The sequence below is a fragment of the Salvelinus namaycush genome, chromosome 30, assembly GCF_016432855.1.
Source record: "Salvelinus namaycush isolate Seneca chromosome 30, SaNama_1.0, whole genome shotgun sequence".
In the NCBI taxonomy this organism is placed as follows: Eukaryota; Metazoa; Chordata; class Actinopteri; order Salmoniformes; family Salmonidae; genus Salvelinus; species Salvelinus namaycush.
In genome coordinates this window covers 31,508,059-31,531,323 of record NC_052336.1, presented here as the reverse complement: position 1 = coordinate 31,531,323, position 23,265 = coordinate 31,508,059, and the positions used below count along the sequence as shown (strand labels likewise).

Sequence of the window (23,265 nt, the reverse complement as noted above, 5' to 3'; positions counted from 1 at the left end):
AAAGAGGGGTGGGGGGCGGCAATGCAAATAGTCTGGGTAGCCATTTGATTAGAAGTTCAGGAGCATTATGGCTTGGGGGTAGAAGCTGTTTAGAAGCCTCTTGGACCTAGACTTGGCACTCCAGTACTGCTTGTCGTGCGGTAGCAGAGAGAATAGTCTATGACTAGCGTGGCTGGATGTCAATGACAATTTCTAGGGCCTTCCTAGATGGATTTGACAATTTCTAGGGCCTTCCTCTGACACTGCCTGATATACAGGTCCTGGATGGCAGGAAGCTTGGCCCCATTGATGTACTGGCCCATTCGCACTACCATCTGTAGTGCCTTGTGGTCGGAGGCTGAGCAGTTGCCATACCAGGCAGTGATGAAACCAGTCAGGATGCTCTCGATGGTGCAGCTGTAGAACCTTTTGAGGATCTGCGGACTCATGCCAAATCTTTTCAGTCTCCTGAGGGGGAATAGGTTTTGTCGTGCCCAATTCACGACTGTCTTGGTGTGCTTGGACCATGTTAGTTTGTTGGTGATGTGGACACCAAGGAACTTGAAGCTCTCAACCTGCTCCACTGCAGCACAGTCGATGAGAATGGGGGCGTGCTCAGTCCTCTTTTTCCTGTAGTCCACAATCATCTCCTTTGTCTTGATCACATTGAGAGAGAGAGGTTGTTGTCCTGGCACCACATGGCCAGGTCTCTGACCTCCTCCCTATAGGCTGTCTCATCATTGTCAGTGATCAGGCAAACTTTTGTCATCGGCAAACTTAATTAAGGTGTTGGAGTCGTGCCTGGCCGTGCAGTCATGAGTTGTCACGTTCTGACCATAGTTCTTGTGTGTTTTGCTTGTTTTAGTGTTGGTCAGGACGTGAGCTGGGTGGGCATTCTATGTTGTGTGTCTAGTTTGTCTGTTTCTATGTTTGGCCTAATATGGTTCCCAATCAGAGGCAGGTGTTTTGTGTTGTCTCTGATTGGGAATCATATTTAGGTGGCTTTTTTTGTGTTGGGGATTGTTGGGTGGTTGTTTCCTGTCTTTGTGTTTCTCTGCACCAGCTAGGACTCTATCGGTTTGCCACATTTATTATTTTGTTATTTGTAAGTGTTCACAGTTTCGTAATTAAACACGTTGAGCACTGGCTACGCTGCGTGTTGGTCCAATCCTTGCTACACCTTCTCTTCTCGTGAAGAGGAGGAAGGCTGCCGTTACATGAGTAAACAGGGAGTAGAGGGGACTGAGCACGCACCACTGAGGGGCCCCTGTGTTGAGGATCAGTGTAGCGGATGTGTTGTTACTTACCCTTACCACCTGGTGGTAGCCGCCAGGAAGTCCAGGATCCAGTTGCAGAGGGGGGGGTTTAGTCCCAGGGTCCTTAGCTTATTGATGAGCTTTGAGGGCACTATGGTGTTGACCGCTGAGCTGTAGGCAATGAATAGCATTCTCACATAGGTGTTCCTTTTGTCCAGGTGGGAAAGGGCAGTGTGGAGTGCAATAGAGATTGAATCATGTGGGGATCTGTTGGGGCGGTATGCAAATTGGAGTGGGTCTAGGGTTTCTGGGAGAATGGTATTGATATGAGCCATGACCAGCCTTTCAAAGCACTTCATGGCTACAGACATGAGTGCTACGGGTCGGTAGTCATTTAGGCAGGTTACCTTAGTGTTCTTGGGCACAGGCACTATGGTGGTCTCCTTAAAACATGTTGGTATTACAGACTCGGACAGGGAGAGGTTGTAAATGTCAGTGAAGACACTTGCCAGTTGCTCAGCGCATGTTCGCAGTACACGTCCTGATAATCCGTCTGGCCCTGCAGCCTTGTGACCGGTGAGCTGTTGAAAGGTCTTACTCACATCGGCTGCGGAGAGCGTGATCACACAGTCTTCTGGAACAGCTGGTGCTCTCATGCATGTTTCAGTGTTATTTGCCTTGAAGCAAGCATAGAAGTAGTTTTGATCGTCTGGTCGGCTCGTGTCACTGGGCAGCTCTCAGCTGTGCTTCCATTTGTAGTCTGTAATTGTTTGCAAGCCCTGCCACATCCGTCCAGTGTCAGAGCCGGTGTAGTACGATTCGTAGCAAATGTATTGAAAATGAAATACAGAAATAACTAATTGAAATTAGTATTCACACCCCTTTGCTCCAAATTGAGCTGAGGTGCATCCATTTTATTTTGATAATTTTTTAGTAGTCACTACAACTTGATTTGAGTCCACCTGTGGCCAATTCAATTGTTTGGACATTACTTTTATTATTCTTTTTTTTAACCTTTATTTAAGTAGGCAAGTCAGTTAAGAACAAATTCTTATTTTCAATGACGGCCTAGGAACAGTGGCTTGTTCAGGGGCAGAACTACAGATTTTAACCTTGTCAGCTCGGGGATTCGATCTTGCAACCTTCGAAAGAAACACACCTGTGTATATAATTTCCCAAGGACAGTGCATGTCAGAGCATAAACTATACCATCAAGCCCAAGGAACTGTCCGATGATCTCTGAGATATAATTATATCTGGGGAAGGGTATAAAACATTTCTAGAGTGTTGAACGTTTGCAAAAGCACAGTGGTCTCCATCATTGGGAAATTGAAAAAATATGGAACTACCCAGGCTCTGCCTAGAGCTGGCCATCCGACCAAACTGAGAAACCAGGCAAGAAGTACCTTGTTCAGGCAGGTGGCCAAGAACCCAATGACTACTCTGACAGAACTAGAGAGTTCCTAGACTGAGATGGGAGAACCTGCCCGAAGGACAGCGGTCTCTACAGCACTTCACCAATCTGAGCTTTATAGGAGAGTGGACAGACGGAAGCCACATCTGAGAAAAAGGCACATGACAGCACGGCTGGAGTTTGCAAAAATATACTTGAGAGAGCATAAGGCAAAAGTTTCTGTGGTCTGCTGAGACAAAAATTGAACTCCTTGGCTTGAACGCAAAGTGCTATGTCTTGAGAAAACCAGGCACAGCTCATCACCTGTCTAACACCATCCCTACCGTGAAGCATAGTCATGGCAGCAGCATGCTATGGGGATGCTTTTCAGCAGCAGGGACTGAGAAACTGGTAATTATAGAGGGCATAAAGAATGGAGCCAAATACAAGCACAAGCAAATTCTTGATGAGAACCTACATCAGAGTGCAAACAACCTTAGACTGTGGTGAAGATTTACGTTCCAACAGGACAATTACCACAAGCATACAGCCTAAGCAATGCTGGAATGGCTTCAGAACAAGAATGTGAAAGTTCTTGAGTGGCACAGCCAAAGCCCAGACTTGAATCCCATTGAAAATCAGTGGAAAGACTTGAAGAATATTGTTCACCGCCACTCCCCATCTAACTTAACAGAGCTTAAGAAAATCCCCAATTCCAGATGTGTAAAGCTGATACAGACATACCCAAGATGATTCAAAGCTGTAATCGCTGCCAAATGTGCTTCTGCAAAGTATTGACTCGGGGGTGTGAATACTTATGTAAATGCGCTATTTCTGTTTTTCATTTTCGATAAATGTGCTAAACAGATTTTTATTTTGAATTCAGGCTGTAACACAACAAAATGTGGAATAAGTCACGAGGTATGAATACTTTAAGTTAATGTATGTAGACTACTAATGGGACAATAATTATGTTTAATGGGAAAATGTTAATATTTCATTAGGCCTTTCGTATTAGGCCTTTCGTAATAATTCAATAAATGTCTGAACTAAAATGTCTTTGTGGTTTTGGAATTGGTGACTGACTGCATTTTATTTCCTCATTCTAATTGTAAATACACACCCTGACAGTTCCTTCGTTGTAACAGTTTGTGTTTCTGTTGTCATGTGTTCATTCATCCTTTTTTGTGTTCATATTGTTCCCCTATCAATTATTGGATATACTGAAGTTTGTAAAGCATGAGGTGTCTCTGAAATGGAAATCTATTGGTTTAGGAGATGCATTCTCTTCTTCCATGTTGTTTTGTACCCCTCTTGCATTGTTTCTGCATTATCTGTTTGATTGACTGACCACTGACTAAATGTTGCAATTCAAGTGTTCACTACTGGTTAAAGTAAATAGATGTAGTCTACATTCCACCAAGGAAAAAGTTAAACGGTTGGCATCGTATTTCAATAGGGATTATTTAATGGGTGAGATTTTATGTCTGGAACAGTTTTCCTCTAAGCAACAAATGATAGACAGTCAACCCAACCCTTTAGATAAAAAGGTGTCAAGTGCATATAATTGCCGGCTGGATAAAACAAGAAATCAGCCAATCAGAGTGCAGCATGTGGTGTACCTTGTATAAATATGACGAATGTTGGAATGTGTTGCCATTTCATTTCCATAACTCTGTCAATGTCTTAATGTTTGCGTTGTTTGCATCTGCACCAACTCACCTCTGACGAATGCTAATGAGATGTGGAGATGGTGAAGTCAATAATAAAAGACAAAGTGGCTTGGTGACACAGTTGCAGAATTGATGGGCACTACAAAGGACGGTGACCCTGCACCTGAAATAAGCGCCACTCCAGTTGTGGCGGAGAAGGATGAGGATGTCAAAGAGGCTGAAGAAGAGCAAGGAGACAAGGACAGTACTGATGACAGTTCAGAGGGGGTGAAGAAATACACCACCCCTAAAAATGTGTGGATCCAAAAACAGATGCTTAGAGTCATGGGATCTAAGGCCCACTTAAGAGCTGGAGAGGCACTTCCTAAGGATATGGATGAAGACCGACAAGGTATTTGGAAACATTTCATATCATTAGCTACGATGTCCAAAATGTGATTTTCATTTCTGATAGAATAGTCATCATATCAAAGTAAATTGCTATTAAAAGTTAATTAAAGACAGCGAAAATACGTTAATTTGTTGCCATTACATCACTGATGTAGATTGTGATGTTGAAGAGCTTGACCATGAACAAACATTGGATGATGAAGAAATCATGGATGTTAGCACGGAGGGGGGGAAAGAAGAGGAGGTGAAAGAGAAGGATCATCAAATAGAGTTAGATGAGGAGGAGGAGGGTGATACCCATGAGGTTGACGTCAAAGATCAAGGTGTTGAAGATGAAGGCATTTACAATGAAAACAGTTCAGATGGGGCCATGACATACACCACCAAAAGAAATATGCATATCCAAAAAACGATGCTTAGAAAAGTGAAATCTAGGGCCAATATTGAAGTTGGTGATGAACATCATGAAGATGATGGAGAGGAGGAGGAAGAGGAAGACATTGATGATGAGAATAACAATGATGATCACAGTGACCTTGAAATTAAAGATCAAGTTGTTAGTGACGATGATCAAGAAGAATATGAAGCTGATAAGGTCAATCATGATACAGATGATCTTGATGTCAAAGATCAAGAGGTTGGAAATGGAGAAGACATTGACGATGAGGACAGTTCAGCGGGGGCCAAGACATACACCACCAAAATAAATGTGCGGATCCAAAAACAGACGGTTGGAAAAGTGGGATCTAGGGCCCATCTAAGAGCTGGAGAGGTACTTCCTGAGGATATGGATAAAGACCAACAAGGTATTTGGAAATATTTAAATTATAATATTATTATGTCCAATGTACAAAATCTGATTTTAATTTATGATCATAAAACATATGATCATATCAAAGAGTGGGGTAAATTGAGTGTAATGGGAAGTTGAGTCATCCCTTGTTTCTAGGAAACCATACACACAATATACCATTTGTCCAAATATTTAGGGAGTCTATGAAGGAAGAAACCACATGGAAGAAGTGGTAAGCAAGTTAGGTCCAAAACATTGGTTTTCACCAAGTCAAATCAGTGTATTGTGTTAGTCATGATGCTTGCATCTAAACCAAAGTAGAGCACTTTAAGATTGTTCTACACATTAGTTGGAGTCTCTATACTCTTCAATATGAGGTCTTAAATTTAGCATGAAAGTGCATCCTTGTACCAGTGTGGGCTAATATAGTCAAAATGTTTGCCTATGGGTAAGTTGAGCCAATGGCAAGTTGATTAAAAATGAGGTATTATTGCTGGAATATAAGGGAACACCAGGGCCAATGTTGAAGATGTTTTCAAAAAAGTACAAAAGTGTTTGTTAGTTGTTAAGCTTGTGTTAAAATATGCTTAAAATTATATATATATATATATATATATATATATATATATATATATATATATGCACAACAGGTCAAATGTTTTAGAACACCTTCTCATTCAAGGGTTATTCTTTACTTTTTACTATTTTCTATGTTGTAGAGTAATAGTGAAGACATCAAAACTATGAAATAACGCATATGGAATCATGTAATAAACAAAAAGTGTTAAACAAATCAAAATATATTTTACATTTCAGATTCTTCAAATAGCCATCTTTTGCCTTGATGAAAATTTTGCGCACTCTTGGCATTCTCTTCTAACCAACTTCACTTGGAATGCTTTTCCAACAGTCTTGAAAGAGTTCCCACATATGCTGAGCACTTGTTGGCGGCTTTTTCTTCACTCTGCGGTTCGACTCATTCCAAACCATCTCAATTTGGTTGAGGTCGGGGGATTGTGGAGGCCAGGTCATCTGATGCAGCACTCCATCACTCTCATTCTTGGTAAAATAGCCCTTACAGCCTGGAGGTGTGTTGGGTCATTGTCCTGTTGAAAAACAAATTATAGTCCCACTATGCGCAAACCAGATGGGATGGTGTATCGCTGCAGACTGCTGTGGTAGCCATTCTGGTTAAGTGTGCCTTGAATTATAAATAAATCACAGACGGTGTCACCAGCAAAGCACCCCCACACCCTAACACCTCCTCCTCCATGCTTGACGGTGGGAAATACACATGCCGAGATCATCCGTTCACCCACACTGTGTCTCACAAAGATACGGCGGTTGGAACCAAAATTCTCCAATTTGGACTCCAGACCAAAGGCCAAAATTACCACCGGTCTAATGTCCATTGCTTGTGTTTATTGGTCGAAGCAAGTCTCTTTTTCTTATTGGTGTCCTTTAGTAGTCCGTTCTTTGCAGCAATTCGACCATGAAGGCCTGATTCATGCAGTCTCCTCTGAACAGTTGATGTTGAGATGTGTATGTTACTTGAACTCTGTGAAGCATTTATTTGGGCTGCAATTTCTGAAGCTGGTAACTCTAATGAACTTATCCTCTGCAGCAGAGGTAACTCTGGGTCTTCCATTCCTGTGGCTGTCCTCATGAGAACCAGTTTCATCATAGCGCTTGATGATTTTTTTGACTGCACAAAGTTCTTATCTTAAAGTAATGATGGATTGTCGTTTCTCTTTGCTTATTTGAGCTGTTCTTGCCGTATTATGGACTTGGTCTTTTACCAAATAGGGTTACATTCTGTATACCCCCCACCCCCACCTTGTCACAACACGACTGATTGGCTCAATGCATTAAGAAGGAAAGACATTCCACAAATTAACTTTTAAAAAGGCACACCTGTTAATTGAAATGCATTCCAGGTGACTACCTCATGAAGCTGGTTGATAGAATGCAAAAAAAGAAAAACCCTTGAATGAGTAGGTGTTCTGAAACTTTTGACCGGTAGTGTATATATCAAAAAAGTGATTGCGTTGAATTCTGTTCGGGAAATAAAGATAGACCTAATTTTAAAAAGTAGTGGTAATATTTTATTCAGTCCAGAAATTTGTAGGCGGCTCAACTAACCCTCTCCCATAGCCGGAGTAAGTTGTGCCAAGAAGCCACTTTTTTTGGACGGGCTATGTTTTCAAAACTGCTAATTTCGAAGGACACACAATATCCTGAAATACACTGAGTATACCAAACATTAGGAACACCTTTCTAATATTGAGTTGCACCCCCGCCCCCATTTTTGCCCTCAGAACTGCCTCAATTCATTAGGACATGGACTCTACAAGGTGTCGACAGCGTTCCACAGGGATGCTGTCCCATGTTGACTCCAAAGCTTCCCACAGTTGTGTCAAGTTGGCTGGATATCCTTTGGGTGGTGGACTATTTTTGAAACACACAGGAAACTGTTCAGTCTGAAAAATTCTCAGCTGAATAGCCTAGTTTCACTGCCAAAATTACAATTTAACCATTTAGTGTTCAGCGAAAAAACAACAATGTCAAATACAGGTAGCCTAGTCAAATAATTAACATCCAATCGCATTAACCGTTACTCTATTTCTGCAAAACGTAGCTGCTGCTCATTCCATTTGCCCGAAAATGGATAAATGGTAAAATAAGTAAGGCCTTCATCCATAGAGACACATACCAGCTCTACTGGTAGTACTGCTACTACCAGCAGTACTACACCTGTCGACTACACACGTTGTTCTGCTTCCATGAGCACATCCAATGCTAGCATCAGTAATTCTACATTTGTTACTAGCCCAGCTAGCATGGACACTGACAGTTGTGAATCCGATGCAGCCAAAGAGCTACTGCCCCCTTACCCAGGAAAGCGCCAAACAACAGACAGGGACGTTGGACCATCGAAGAGGCACAAATATTATGAGAACTACATTGATTTGGTGTTCACTTATATTGGGAGTAGTGCCTTTTCCTTCAAGTACTAAGACATGTATAAAAGCAACAGATACCATTAATAAGAAGGGGCTAGAAGTGTCTTATATGGTGAGCTACCGAGTGGCTAGGACAGGCAAGCCCCATACTATTGTGGAGGACTTAATTATTCCTGCTGCTGCGGATATGGTTGGGACAATGCTGGGGGAAAAGGCCCCAAAAAACTATACAGACAATGCATTCATCAAACAACACTGTTTCACGACGCATCAGTGACATGACAGGAGATGTTTTTAAACAATTACTGCTTTGCATACAAGCCAGTGAATTCTATGCGTTACAGCTGGATGAGTCAGACGTGGCGGGCCTGGCACAGCTCCTGGTATATGAAGACATCCTCTTCTGCAAACATTTAAAGTACTGGACAGATTTGTGACATCAAATGGACTTTGGTGGTCAAGATGTGTCAGTATCTGTACTGATGGCGCAAAAGCCATGACAGGGAGACATAGTGGAGTGGTATATGCATGCAAGCAGTTGCTCCGAAACACCACTTGGGTACACTGCAGCATCCACCAAGAGGCTCTTGCTGCCAATGGAATGCCTGACAGCTTGAAAGACATTTTGGAAACTAGTGAAAATGGTTAACTTGTTAAAGCAAAGCTTGCATATTTTCTGCCTTATACAATGATAAGGGCAGCAACCATGTAATGCTTTTACAACATACAGAAAGAAGTGTGCTGGTTATCAAGGGGCAAAGTATTGACAAGTTTTTAATAGAGACGAGCTTAAAGTTTTCTTTACTGACCATCATTTTCACTTGTCTGACCGCTTACATGATGATGAGTTTCTCACACCTGGCCTATCTGGGTGATGTTTTTCTCACCTGAATGATCTGAATCTAGGATTACAGGGACTCTCCGCAACTATATTCAGTGTGCGGGACAAAATTGAGGCTATGATTAAGAAGTTGGAGATCTTCTCTATCTGCGTTAACAAGGACAACACACAGGTCTTTCCATCATTGTATGATTTTTCTGTGCAAATGAAGTCAAGCTAACTGACAATGTCAAATGTAATTTAGCGAAGCATTTGACAATGTCAAATGTAATTGGGTGCACAATTAAGCAGGTACTTTCCCAAAATGAAAAACACAAACTGAATTTGTTATCCCTTTCATGCCCTGCCTCCAGTCTTATTACCAATATCTGAACAAGAGAGCCCCAACAAAATTGCAACAAGCGGTTCTGTGAAAATTGAATTTAATCAGAAGCCACTGCTATATTTCTGGATAGGGCTGTGCTCAAACTATCCTGCCTTGGCAAATCGGCTGTTAAGACACTGATGCCCTTTGCAACCACGTACCTACTGTTGAAGTTGGAAGTTTACATACACCTTACCCAAATACATTTAAACTCCGTTTTTCACAATTCCTGACATTTAATCCCAGTAAAAATTCTGTTTTAGATCAGTTAGGATCACCACTTTATTTTAAGAATGTGATATGTCAGAATAATAGGTGAGAGAATGATTTATTTCAGCTTTTATTTCTTTCATCACATTCCCAGTGGGTCAGAAGTTTACACTCAATTAGTATTTGGTAGCATTGCCTTTACATTTTTTAACTTGAGTCAAACGTTTTGATTAGCCTTCCACAAGCTTCCCACAATAAGTTGGGTGAATTTTTGCCCATTCCTCCTGACAGAGTCAGGTTTGTAGGCCTCCTTGCTTGCACACGCTTTTTCAGTTCTGCCCACAAGTTGTCTATAGCATTGAGGTCAGGGTTTTGTGATGGCCACTCCAATACCTTGACTGTTGTCCTTAAGCCATTTTGCCACAACTTTGGAAGTATGCTTGGTGTCATTGTCCATTTGAAAGACCCATTTGCATCCAAGCTTTAACTTCCTGACTGATGTCTTGAGATGTTGCTTCCATATATCCACAAAATTTTCCTGTCTCATGATGCCATCTATTTTGTGAAGTGCACCAGTCCCTCCTGCAGCAAAGCACCCCCACAACATGATGCCGCCACCCCCGTGCTTCACCATAGGGGTGGTGCCAGCATCATAATGTGCTGATGTTTTTCAGCGGCAGGGACTGGGAGTCTAGTCAGGCAAATATGAATGGAGCAAAGTTCAGAGAGTTCCTTGATGAAAACCTGCTCCAGAGCTCTCAGACTGGAGTGAGACTCAGACTCCTCAGACTGGAGTGAAGGTTCACCTAAGAGGACAACAACCCTAAGCACACAGCCAAGACAATGAAGTAGAGGCTATGGGCCAAGTATCTGAATGTCCTTGAGTGGCCCAGCCAAAGCCCGGGCTTGAACCCGATCGAACATCTCTGGAGAGACCTGAAAATAGCTGTGCAGTAACCTGACATAGCTTGAGAGGATCTGCAGAGAAGAATGGGAGAAACTGTCCAAATACAGGTGTGCCAGGCTTGTAGTGTCATACCCAAGAAGAATCGATGCTGTAATCACTGCCAAAGGTGCTTCAAAAAGTACTTAGTAAAGGGTCTCAATACTTATGTAATTGTGATATTTCATTTAAAGATTTTCATAAATGAACAAAACTTTCAAAAAACTTGTTTTTCCTTTGTCATTATGGGGTATTGTGTGTAGTTTGATGAGGTAAAAAAACGATTTAATACATTTTAGAATAAGGCTGTAACGTAACAAAATGTGGAAAATGTCAAGGCGTCTAAATACTTTCCGAAGGCACTGTAGATATCTTTGTTAGAAAGAATACTATATTTCTCTTGACTGAGTGATGCTTAATGTAAGAATTGGCTCAACTTCCACCACTCGCCCCTAAATTGCTAATGAAAATAATGTAATATTTGAAAAACACCTTAATTTGTTACCATTACGTCACACATGTAGATGGAGACGTTGAAGAACTTGGCCATGAACAAACGATGGATGGTGAAGTAATCGATGTTGATGGCCGCGAGGAGCAGGGGAAAGAAGAGAAGATGGAGAAAGAGGAGAAGGTTCATCACTTAGAGGTAGATGAAGAGGGTGATACCCATGACTTTGACGTCAAAGATCAAGATGTTGGAGATGGAGAAGACATTGACAATGAAGACAGTTCAGTTGGAGCCAAGACATACACATCCAAAATAAATGTGCTGATCCAAAAACAGTTGTTTCGAGAAGTGGAATCTAATGCCAGTATTGAACTTGGTGATGAAGATCATGAAGATTATGTAAAAGATGAGGAAGAGGAAGAAAAAGAGGAGTTGAAACAGTCAGTTGCTGAAGATGAATATACTGATGTCAGTGGAGCTGAAAAGCTTGATGTTCTTGATGTAGTGGCTGACATTGAAGAAATGGCCCAACTTCCTGATACTGATGGGGATTACTCTGAAATCATTGATGATGATGATGATGATGATGAAAACAACAACAACAGTGAGAGCAAGAAAGCTGGTGTCAAAAGGAAGATAAATGTTCCAATTCCCTTTAAGATGGTTAAAAGACTGGGATCGAGGGCCCACCTTCATGATGGGGAGCCCGAGGATAAAGATGACCAAGACAAAGACATTCAACGTGCCAGAGGTATTAATACTAATAAATGTATTAATACTAATAAATGTATTTTCACCACTTATCTTCTTAACTTTCTGTAGAATGTTTAGCATAACTTATTTATCTTTCTATTAGCTATATAAAACAAGTATTTATTCTTATTTAGCAGCAATGTAGTACATTAAGGCCTATGCAATATGACTAACGATTTGAGATAATACCTTCATGAGGAGTCATCTGTACACTACATGATTTTCAATTCACTAAATTGCACTCCTACATCTAGCATTTCTATTCTGTAATGACCTGCATGACTTGGGACAACTGATATAGGGGACTTCAGTGGTTAGTGGCTTTGATTCCTTGTCTGTAGCCGTTTTATATTAGAACAGAAGCTTATTATATAAATTTCAGTATGGAAAGTAGATATTGGACTAAGCCTTGAGCCTATTGAACTAAGCCCCATCAAGACTTAGTCCAAAATCTACTTTCCGTACTGCCTCAGTTATTCCATCTCTTTTTGGTGAGGCAAACAAATGATAAAAATTTACAAATAGATACAATTTATCGATTAACAGTTAGTTGAAAACAGTCTCTTTCTGGAACCCTTTGTGTAAGTCATGGTAAAAAGTTAAAATAAAAGATAATAGGGCTGCTTGTGTGTGTGTGCTGTTCTGCATTCTGAGGGTGGACACTTCCATCTGGACTGGGTCCCTCTCCCATACTTTTCCCTGTGTAAGCACTAGTGTTATTTTGGGGAACTGACACTGAGGACTTGTGAAGAGCAGAATCAACAACCTCGCTTCTGAATTGTCTAAACAGTTTCTTTTAAGAAGGAAAGGCTCAATTGTTGTGTTAACTTCTCTTCAACTTTTAAAATGTGAAGTCGGTTGTGTAGATCAATAAGAAAAAATCTAATTTATTCACTTTTGAGATAAAATTTTAAGGCAGCAAAATGTGAAGACTGTGCAAGGGTGTAGGCACTGGGGGGAATTTGTACTTTTCTCAAGTGGGCTACTTTTGCATCTACTTGAGTAAATGTCATTTGAGAAAGGGACAGAAATTTACTTGGGTGGTCCAAAATAGGGGAGGGTTGTCAAACTTATTTTTGATGCTTTGGGGAGGGTTGTGTGTTTTTTTTAAATTATTGGGCACAGGGAAGGGTAGTGCATTTTTCCCCTGGTTTACATTTGCTCTTTTAATTTTAACTAGGCAAGTCAGTTAAGAACAAATTCTTATTTACAATGACAGCCTAGGAACGGTGGGTTAACTGCCTTGTTCAGGGGCAGAACAACAGATTTTTACTTTGTCAGCTCAGGGATTCAATCTAGCAACCTTTCGATTAATGGCCCATTAACCTAACCATTAGGCTACCTGCCGCCCCGGTAGGTGGATCAATTGCCCAGATCTGCAATAGGCTAACTAACAATCATACCACACATATGCAATGGAAACCCATTTAACTTGTATTTTTTATTCGATACATGGGAATTTAACCTCAAAGTTGTTTTTATGTGCACTAATTATTTACATAAGCGCAGACTTTTATCCGCAACAATTCAATTTGATGGAAATACATTTTCTGATGGGAAAATGTGCAGATTTTAGAATTTTCGCATGAAAATCTGTTGCAAATTGAATGGAAATTGAGCGTTTTTTGTGTCTATTTATGTAAAAAAAAAAAAAATGTACCACAATGGAAATAAGTACCAGAATTAACTGTGCAATCCCGGGCACTTTTAAAACTCATTGTACTGTGTGTACACTCTAGTGCACAAACATCCTAATATTTTTCCTCAGAACAGCCACAATTAGTCGGGGGGGCGTGGACTCTACAAGGTGTCAAATGTGTTCCACAGGGATGCTGGCCCATGTTGACTCCAATGCTTCCCACAGTTGTGTTAAGTTGGCTGGATGTCCTTCGGGTGGTGGACCATTCTTGATACATATGGGAAACTGTTGAGCTTGAAAAATCCAGCAGCGTTGCACTTCTTGACACACTGAAACTGGTGTGCCCTGGCACCTACACAGGTCAAAGGCACTTACTGTAAATATTTGGTCTTGCCCAATCACCCTCTGAATGGCATACATACACAATCCATGTCTCAATTGTCTCAAGGCTTAAAAATCCATCTTTAACCTGTCACCTCCTCTTCATTTACACTGATTGAAGTGGATTTAACAAGTGACATCAATAAGGGATCATAGCTTTCACCTTGATTCACCTGGTCAGTCTATGTCATGGAAATAGCATGTTTTGTACACTCAGTGTATATGTACACTGACCAAACATATGTGGACACCTGCTCGTTGAACATCTAATTTCAAAATCATGGGGATTAATATGGAGTTGTTCCCCGCTTTGATGCTACAACAGCCGTCACTCTTCGGGGAAGGCTTTCCACTAGATGTTGGAACATTGCTGTGGAGACTTGCTTCCATTCAGCCACGAGCATTACTGAGGTTGGGCACTGATATTGGGCATTAGGCCTAGCTTGCAGTCGGCGTTCCAATTCATCCCAAAGGTGTTTGATGGGGTTGAGGTCAGGGCTCTGTGCAGGCCAGTCAAGTTCTTCCACACTGATCGAAGGAAAAAAAATACATTGTCATGCTGAAACGGGAAAGGGCATTCCCCAAACTGTTGCCAAGATGTTAGAAGCACAGAATAGTCTAGAATGTCATTTTAAGCTGTAGCATTAAGATTCCCATTCACTGGAACTAAGGGGCCTAGCTCAAACCATGAAAAACAGCCCCCGATCATTATTCCTCTTCCACCAAACTTTAGAGTTGGCACTATGCATTCGGGCAGGTAGCGTTCTCCTGGCATCCGCCAAACCCAGATTCGTCCGTCAGATGGTGAAGCGTGATTCATCACTCCAAAGAATGCGTTTCCACTGCTCCAGTCCAATGGTGGCGAGGTTTACACCCCTCCAGACGACGCTTGGCATTGCGCATGGTGATCTTAGGCTTATGCATGGCGGATCGGCCAAGGAAACCCATTTCATGAGTTTCCTGACAAACTGTTCTTGTGCTGACGTTGCTTTCAGAGGCAGTTTGGAACTAGGCAGTGAGTGTTGCAACTGAGGACAGACAATTTTTACACGCTACGTGCTTCAGCCCTCGGTTATCCCGTTCTATGAGCTTGTGTGGCCTACCACTTCGTGCCTGAGTCGTTGTTGCTCCTAAGCGTTTCCACTTCACAATAACAGCACTTACAGTTGACCGAGGTAGCTCTAGCAGGGTAGAAATTTGCCGAACTGATTTGTTGGAAAGGTGGCATCCTGTGATGGTGCCACGTTGAATGTCATTGAGCTCTTCAGTACGGCCATTCCACTGACAATGTTTGTCTATGGAAATTGCATGGCTGTGTGCTCGATTTTATACACTTTTATACAACACGTCCACTAAGTTGAAAGGCTGTCCACATACTTCTGTATATATAGTATTTTTTTACTGACAAATAAAATCAATCAATCCAAACTGTGCATAGGCCATTTGAAGAATGTAAGAGACATCTGTTACAACACACCAAAAAGTTTCATGACATTCAGAGATTGTCAAGCCAAGCATTCGATACTGGGTAGGCCTATAACCTGTTTGGGCTAGGGGGCAGAATTTTCACGTTCGGATGAAAAGCATGCCCAGAGTAAACTCCTTGCTACTCAGGCCCAGATGCAAATATATGCATATTGTTAGTAGTATTGGATAGAAAACACTCTGAAGTTTCTAAAACAGTTTGAATGATGTCTGTGAGTATAACAGAACTCATAACATATTTTGCTGTTAACCGTACATCAATTATTATTTTCTGAACCAGTTCAGTGCAGATGTAAAGTAATCATTCATCGAAAATCAAGGCAGGTCCTTGTTCACAGGGAAACCCATAATATTTATGACAAAATCTGAAACATGTGACCAGAACTGGGACACACCAGGACATTCCCAAAACATGTGCCAATGGCATTCATACTGCATCACATCCATTCTCGAGTGACACCAAATGGAGAGATTGGAGTGGGAATCAGCTTCATCTTAAAATGTCTAAATGGGGTTGCACAACTTTGTTGTATAAGCAGGTGTGCTGGGTTAGCCAATTTTCCCAAATTGTATCCCTGTTCAGGTCTTGCCCCAACCTCTCCATTTCACAGTTCCATACTTGAGTGACACCCAAAGTAGAGCATGTAACACACAGCAGGGAATCATAAATGCCATATACCATTTAGAAATACATTTTTCATTTTTTAAATTTAACCAGGCAAGTCAGTTAAGAACACATTCTTATTTACAATGACAGCCTAGGAACAGTGGGTTAATTACCTTGTTCGGGGGTAGAACAAACCATTTTTACCTTGTCAGTTCAAGGATTCGATCTAGAAACCTTTCAGTTACTGGCCCAACACTCTAACCACTAGACTACATGAAGGGTCAATCCATGTAAGCATTACGTGGGATGTTACTGGGGCTCCAAAAGCTTTTGACAAAGCTCTTAGCTGTAGGTTTAGGAACCATCAAAAGCCTGGAAGTGAATATATTTGTTTGAGGTCCTGTAAAGATATTAGCTCCATATCAATATACTGTATATGTCTCGCAAGGTATGCACACCCTTATCCACCCACAATGGATATATAAAACGCGTAATATTTTGTCAACAGGTTATGGTTATGATGTGAAAATATTTTTTTACATTGGGGAAATGTTGAACTGTCCCTAATGGTGCATTTGTATTTTGAGTGCTCAACCGACCTCTGAGGTTATACACTGAGTGTACACAACATGTCATAGACTGATGTCACTTGTTAAATCCACTTCAATCCGTGTAGATGAAGGGAAGGGGACAGGTTAAGAAGGATTTTTAAGCCTTGAGACAATTGAGACATGGATTGTGTATGTGTGCCATTCAGAGGGTGAATGGGCAAGACAACAGATTTAAGTGCCTTTGAACGGGGTATGGGTAGTAGGTGCCAGCAGCACTGGTTTGTGTCAAGAACTGCAACGCTGCTGGGTTTTTCACGCTCAACAGTTTCCCGTGTGTATCAAGAATAGTGTACTACCCAAAACTGGAGTTCAGCTCAATATTAGGAAGGTATTTTGAATGTTTTGTACACTCAGTGTAGGTTCTAAAGTTACTTTTCAAATGACGTCATGGTCAGGTTGTATACTGGTTTTGTTAACGCCTTCTAAGTTACCAGATAAATAATACTATCTGACTTGATAAGAACCTAAATATGATGTCTTTCCTAATCTAATCATGAAATATACATCTTTACATGTTTCTACAGAAAACCAGTTTACAACCAGAAAATGATGTGCGGTAGTTCTGCATGATGGGAAAATGACAATATTAAGAACAATATATATTTTTAACGGTCTCGTCACACAAAACCATGACACCATGTTACCACCACCCCACCATATCACCTGCTAAATATGCTATAATTTTTTTTTTAATATAACTTATGCATGCTTTAACTGTCACAACTACCTAATTACCATCACTGTAATGCACTACCTTTAATTTTCTAGGAACAATTGCAAAATATCATATTTCTTTGTGTGATAGTTCTCAGACAATCCAAGGAGAGGCAAGCTAGAGAAGAAGTAGAAGAAGAGGTAGAAGTGGTCCTTAAAGGTAAATCATGTTTTTTTTTTTTTTTTATCAATTCAAATCCATCTACGTCCTTTTTTTACAGTTGGGAGGGATTGATGTACTGATGTAATTAGTAATTCAATAATACCCCAAAATAAGCCCAAACTTAATTTCCTAATTCCCTGGCTGGCATATGAAGTAAAAACCTACTGTATCTGTGGACATTGTGGGGTGGTTTCCTGGACTAGTCCTGGTGGTTAGGCCAGGACTAGGCTTAATCTGTGTCCGGGAAACCACCCAACAGGATTTGTGCTCTAATTTTACATGAAGAGAAGGAGGCATTTGTTCACAGGATCATGTCTTTACTTACAGCGATGAGGGATGCACAATCCACGAAAGAGGTAGAAAAGAAGAAATTGGAGGACAAGACGGAAAAGAAAGAGGAGCAGGCCGTGGAGAAAGCAAAGCCTGAGGCAATGCCCAGTGTGAAGAAAGCAGAGAAGACAGGACCCAAAGGTAAGCTAGGCTTGCAGTACTGTTTGTCTCTATGGCTTCTACCAAATGATAATGGAATTTACATATCTATAGAAAATCAAGCCTTCCTTACATTTACATTATTCTTAACCACAATAAACATACCGTAAGTAGCCTGTGGGACAGTGAATTAATAAGTAAGTAAGCCTTGGACAAGGAACGGGCCATAGGGTCAATCAATTAATAATTGTCAGTTAGCGTTCCCTATATGTAAATAGACTATCTTGGACATACAGTCCTAGCTTCATGTTACGCTATCAGTGTTAATCTCATTGCCATGCATGTCCTTTTCCATTACGTATAGCAAGCACATGATGATCCACATGATAGGCTACTATATATAGCGGATGTGTGTTATGACGTTACTTGCTGCTGTGCTTGAGAATATTGTCATCTAAGGATAGTTACAATAGTAGTCAATCACCGGCAGGTAATCTTTGCCATTCAGCTGAAAAAGATCTGTACCAACCTTTTGCTATGGAGCTTTTGGCAGGTTGGCGAGTATCATCTTTCACTTCCCCAGAGAAATGTGAAACCTGTCAGAAACATTACTACATCATTCTCTCAATGTCCATGTTTCTTTCAGGTCAGTAGACTGTATCCCTTGCTCTCCTTTCACATTTTTTGATTCTGAGGTGGCCCTAGTGTATCCTTTCGAGCAGTTCCTGTCACAACGTCTGCATTTTCTCTTGTCTGAGCAGCAGTCTGTTTACAACACTGAGTTCTGACCTGATCTGGTAGTATTGTGATCACAAACCTATGGGCCAGCTATGATGTATGTTGGCGTTGACTGTCTGCACCATTGTGTCTTTTGCTCTCGTCTGTACTCTGTTTTGATTTAGAGTCTGACACAGGAAGAGAAGCAGCCATCATATTCACATGAACATCAATATCATCTTCTGTAGTGATCACATTACTCACTGTGCTCAGTGCGGGTGCTAGGGATAGTGCATCTGCAGTTGTATTTTCATAATGGGCTCGTGTATATTAGGCGACATCTCGTTTCAGTTATTTTGATGGTGACTATCAATAATGGCTTGTGCTCGGTCTTAGCTGTGACGGTAGGTAAGCCGTACACAAAGCTCTGGAACTTGTCACATCCAAACACCATGCCTAGACATTCCTTTTCTACCTGGGTGTAATGACACTCGGTTTCAGTCATTGTTCTCAAAGCATAGACTACTGGCTTTCAATTTTCTCCTTCCACCTGTAGTGGAACCAAGACAAGGCCATTTTTCCATGCGTCTTTTGATATCTTTGTTATTTTTAATCGGGTCGAAAAAGTTGAGTACTGGCTCTGAGTTAAGTGTTGTTTTGAGCTTTTTCTATTCCTGCTCATGTTTTGTAGTCCATGCAAACTCATTTGTTTTGTGTAACAACTCTCTTAGGCCGGCTGTTTTGAAAGACAAGCTTGGTAAGAATTTGCAGACTAAGGTGATCATCCCCATGATGCCCTTTCATGTCATTGGGTTGGGGTATGTCCAGTATGGCATGAACTTTGGTCTCATCTGGCTCTACCTCTTCAACATTCAACCTGTATTCAGGGACTATGATTTCCTTGATGCCAAACTAACACTGTTCCGTTTCAATCAATTTCGCTGTATGCTCCGTAACACTTTTGTCAGCCTTTTGTTGTGCTCTTGTAGTGTGAACTCCCACATGATGACATCTACGTAGACCCTGACGCCTTTACTATTCTATGATAGAATAATGGCGCCGATAGATTGGGAAGCCGTGCTTCTAGCCCCTAGGCAAATTTGCACTTTTGGATATCAGAGCAGCGGTAACTCACCAGCATTACCAGCATTACGACCAGGAATACGACTTTCCCGAATCTGATCCTTTGTTCGTACCCCCCAGGGCAGTTGAACTGATTCTAGAGGCTGACCCAAAACAACGCCGGCAGAGAAGAGGTATTCGGAGTGGACTTCTAGTCTGATTAAGTAGGCGCACACACCACCCACCGCTGCCGAGTATATTACTCGCTAATGTTCAGTCTCTGGAAAATAAAGTTGATGAGTTCAGGGTGAGTAGTTCCTTCCAAAGAGACATCAGGGAATGTAACATATTCTTTTTCACGGAAACATGGCTCTCACTGGATATACAGTCTGAGTCCTTACAGCCAGTTGGGTTCTCAGTTCATCGGGCAAACAGGAATAAATATCTCTCCGGGAAGAAGAAGAATTGGGGTGTACAGTGTTTCCTCAACTATAAGTTTTGAGATTATGCCGTCGGATTTAGCGGTAATTTGTGGTTTAGTACGTTACCCTGCGCCACTGCTTCATTGCTCCAGACCACCGCAAGGGGAAGTTAGATCATTTATTATGCATTTGGAAGCTGTAAAAATATATATATATTCCATGATATTATTAAGATATATATGTTGACTGAATATAAGCAGCAAGTGATGTTTGCTAAATAATCAAGTTGATGGCGCAGTCATATAACCTCGGCTCTTACAGTTGAAGTCGGAAGTTTACATACACTTAGGTTGGAGTCATTAAAACTTGTTTTTCAACCACACCACACATTTCTTGTTAACAAACTATAGTTTTGGCAAGTCAGTTAGGACATCTACTTTGTGCACGACACAAGTCATTTTTCCAACAATTGTTTACAGACAGATTATTTCACTAAATCACAATTCCAGTGGGTCAGAAGTTTACAACATTAAGTTGACTGTGCATTTAAACAGCTTTGAAAATTACAAAAAATTATGTCATGGCTTTTGAAGCTTCTGATAGGCTAATTGACATCATTTGAGTCAATTGGAGGTGTACCTGTGGATGCATTTCAAGGCCTGCCTTCAAAACCAGTGCCTCTTTGCATGACATCATGGAAAAATCAAAAGAAATCAGCCAAGACCTCAGGAAAAAAATTGTAGACCACCACAAGTCTGGTTCATCCTTTGGAGTAATTTCCAAATGCCTGAAGGTACCACATTCATCTGCACAAACAATAGTACACCATGGGACCACGCAGCTGTCATACCGCTGAGGAAGGAGATGCGTTCTGTCTCCTAGAGATGAACGTACTTCGGTGTGAAAAATGCAGATCAATCCCAGAACAAAAGCAAAGGACATTGTGAAGATGCTGGAGGAAACGGGTACAAAAGTATCTATATCCACAGTATAACGAGTACTGTATCAACATAACCTGAAAAGCCACTCAGCAAGGAAGAAGCCCCTGCTCCAAAACCACCATAGCACACCATAAAAAACGTTGGCTAAACTGGAACACAAGCGCCAGCCCATGGCAAATTAATGGAATCAAACATTCGCAGAGCCTGTTCTGACTAGAGTGATGCTTAGAATTCCATAAAAAAATATGTATCCCTTTTTATTTTACCACTACAATCTGTTCGTCGGACGAAACTGGAAAAAACAACTTGTGTAGGATGTAAACATCCGCACCTCGATGGTGTCAACTGTGCTTATGTCTGCGTAATGAAAAAGTAGGGAAAAAATAAAAACGTATATTTCTGGTCTAGCGATCGATGACAAATGAGCTCGCTGCCCAGACTTACATAATTACAAAGAGCAAATTCTCCTGATTAAAATGGTTCCTGCGTAACAGTTTTAGCTTCTGTCCCTCTCCTCGCCCCTACCTGGGATCGAACAGGGGACCCTCTGCACACATAGACAACAGCCACCCTTGAAGCATCGTTACCCATCTCTCCACAAAAGCCACAGCCCTTTCAGAGCAAGGGGAGCAACTACCTCCAGGTCTGAGCGAGTGACGTCGTTTTAAACGCTAGTAGCGCGCACCCCGCTAACTAGCTAGCCATTTTGCACCGGTTACACCCGACTTGAAAAAAATCTAAATATACACATTGCGAGACATTTGGTAAAATAGACAGACATGCCTATATTTCCCCCATAGGAAACCGCAGAGTTCCAATATTATTTTTGTTGTATACATTTCAACTATAAAACAACATGAGCAGGTCTCATTGCCAACAATTGTGAAGCAGGCATTGTGACGTTGAACAATAAACTGGGAATATAACGATCGGAAGGCGAGTTGGTGACACGGTGCTCAATAGAACTAATAGGAGCTGGCAGGGTGAAAAATGCACTAAAAAAGGCCTGTTTTTTTGCGATTACATTAAAAAAACGGCCTTACCAGCTCTGCTAGGGCGAGTAATATGGTCAGAGTGGTCTCATTTGTGTCTGGAATTAGCTAGCCAACGTTAGCTTGGGTGCTTGACTGCCGTTGTAAGGCCAGAACGTTCAAATCAACCCGAATCCTCGGCCCGAACGTCCAGTGTGCGCTCCGAGAGCAAAACGGTCTGAATTTACACACTGACAATTCTTCTCTGAATGGAAACACCATAATATTAATCAAATTAATTTAGCCAAATTTCTTAAAATCAATCCCATATACTATGTTATTACAAAAAAGGTTTTAAATTCTATGTAATGCCATTACGGAATACTATCAAATGCTTCTCAAAGATGCCCTCTGGTGGTCATACTAGCAATAACTTCCAGTAATAGAAGAAATGGCTGATAATTAAATGACTTGCCACAGAATGCTGCAGCAGCACCTACGGGTGTGCCGCAGTATGACACAACTTTCAAAGGAGGAGTTACTGTAGGTGAACGATAAGACACTGGGAATCTCGGCACTATTTCATCAGAGTTGGCGTCTGCTGCTGCTGCACTGGAACAGTTGATGAGGTAGACTCTCTTTACCAGCCCCGGATCCTCACATGCTTTGTCAAATAAAATAAAATGTTATTTGTCACAAGCGCTGAATACAACGGGTGTGGACCCTAACCGTTAAATGCTTGCTTATGAGCCCTTGCCAATGATGCAGAGTAAAAAAAATAATACCAGTACCAGTCCCAGATCAATGTGCAGGTGTATGGGGTATTGTGAGGTAGATATGTACATGAAGGAAGGTTAAAGTGACTAGGCCTCAGGATATAAAAGAATAACAATAAAAGAAAGAACTGAGTAACACCAGCATATGATTAGTGTAAAAGTGTGTGTGTTGTGTCAGTATGTTTGTGTGTGTGAATGTGTGTTTTTGTGTCATAGATAGTCCGGGTAACCATTAATTAACAATTATCAGGCTATTTAGCAGTCTTACGGCTTGGGAGCCTGTTGGTCCGAGAGCTGATGCTCCAGTTCAATTTGCTGGACAATAGCAGAGTGAAGAG

The 23,265-nt window shown here is 41.3% G+C and overlaps 1 protein-coding gene across 1 annotated transcript in view; it reads left to right on the top strand.

Annotated features, from left to right (window-relative positions):
• Positions 1 to 23,265, top strand: part of LOC120025097 (vicilin-like seed storage protein At2g18540) — a 49,882-nt gene that overhangs the window by 5,088 nt on the left and 21,529 nt on the right. Inside the window, exons 2-3 of the mRNA XM_038969529.1 lie at positions 17,538 to 17,606; positions 17,937 to 18,080. Of these exons, the coding sequence (XP_038825457.1) occupies positions 17,939 to 18,080 (142 nt within the window). The 5' untranslated portion in view covers positions 17,538 to 17,606; positions 17,937 to 17,938. The remainder of the gene's footprint in view (positions 1 to 17,537; positions 17,607 to 17,936; positions 18,081 to 23,265) is intronic.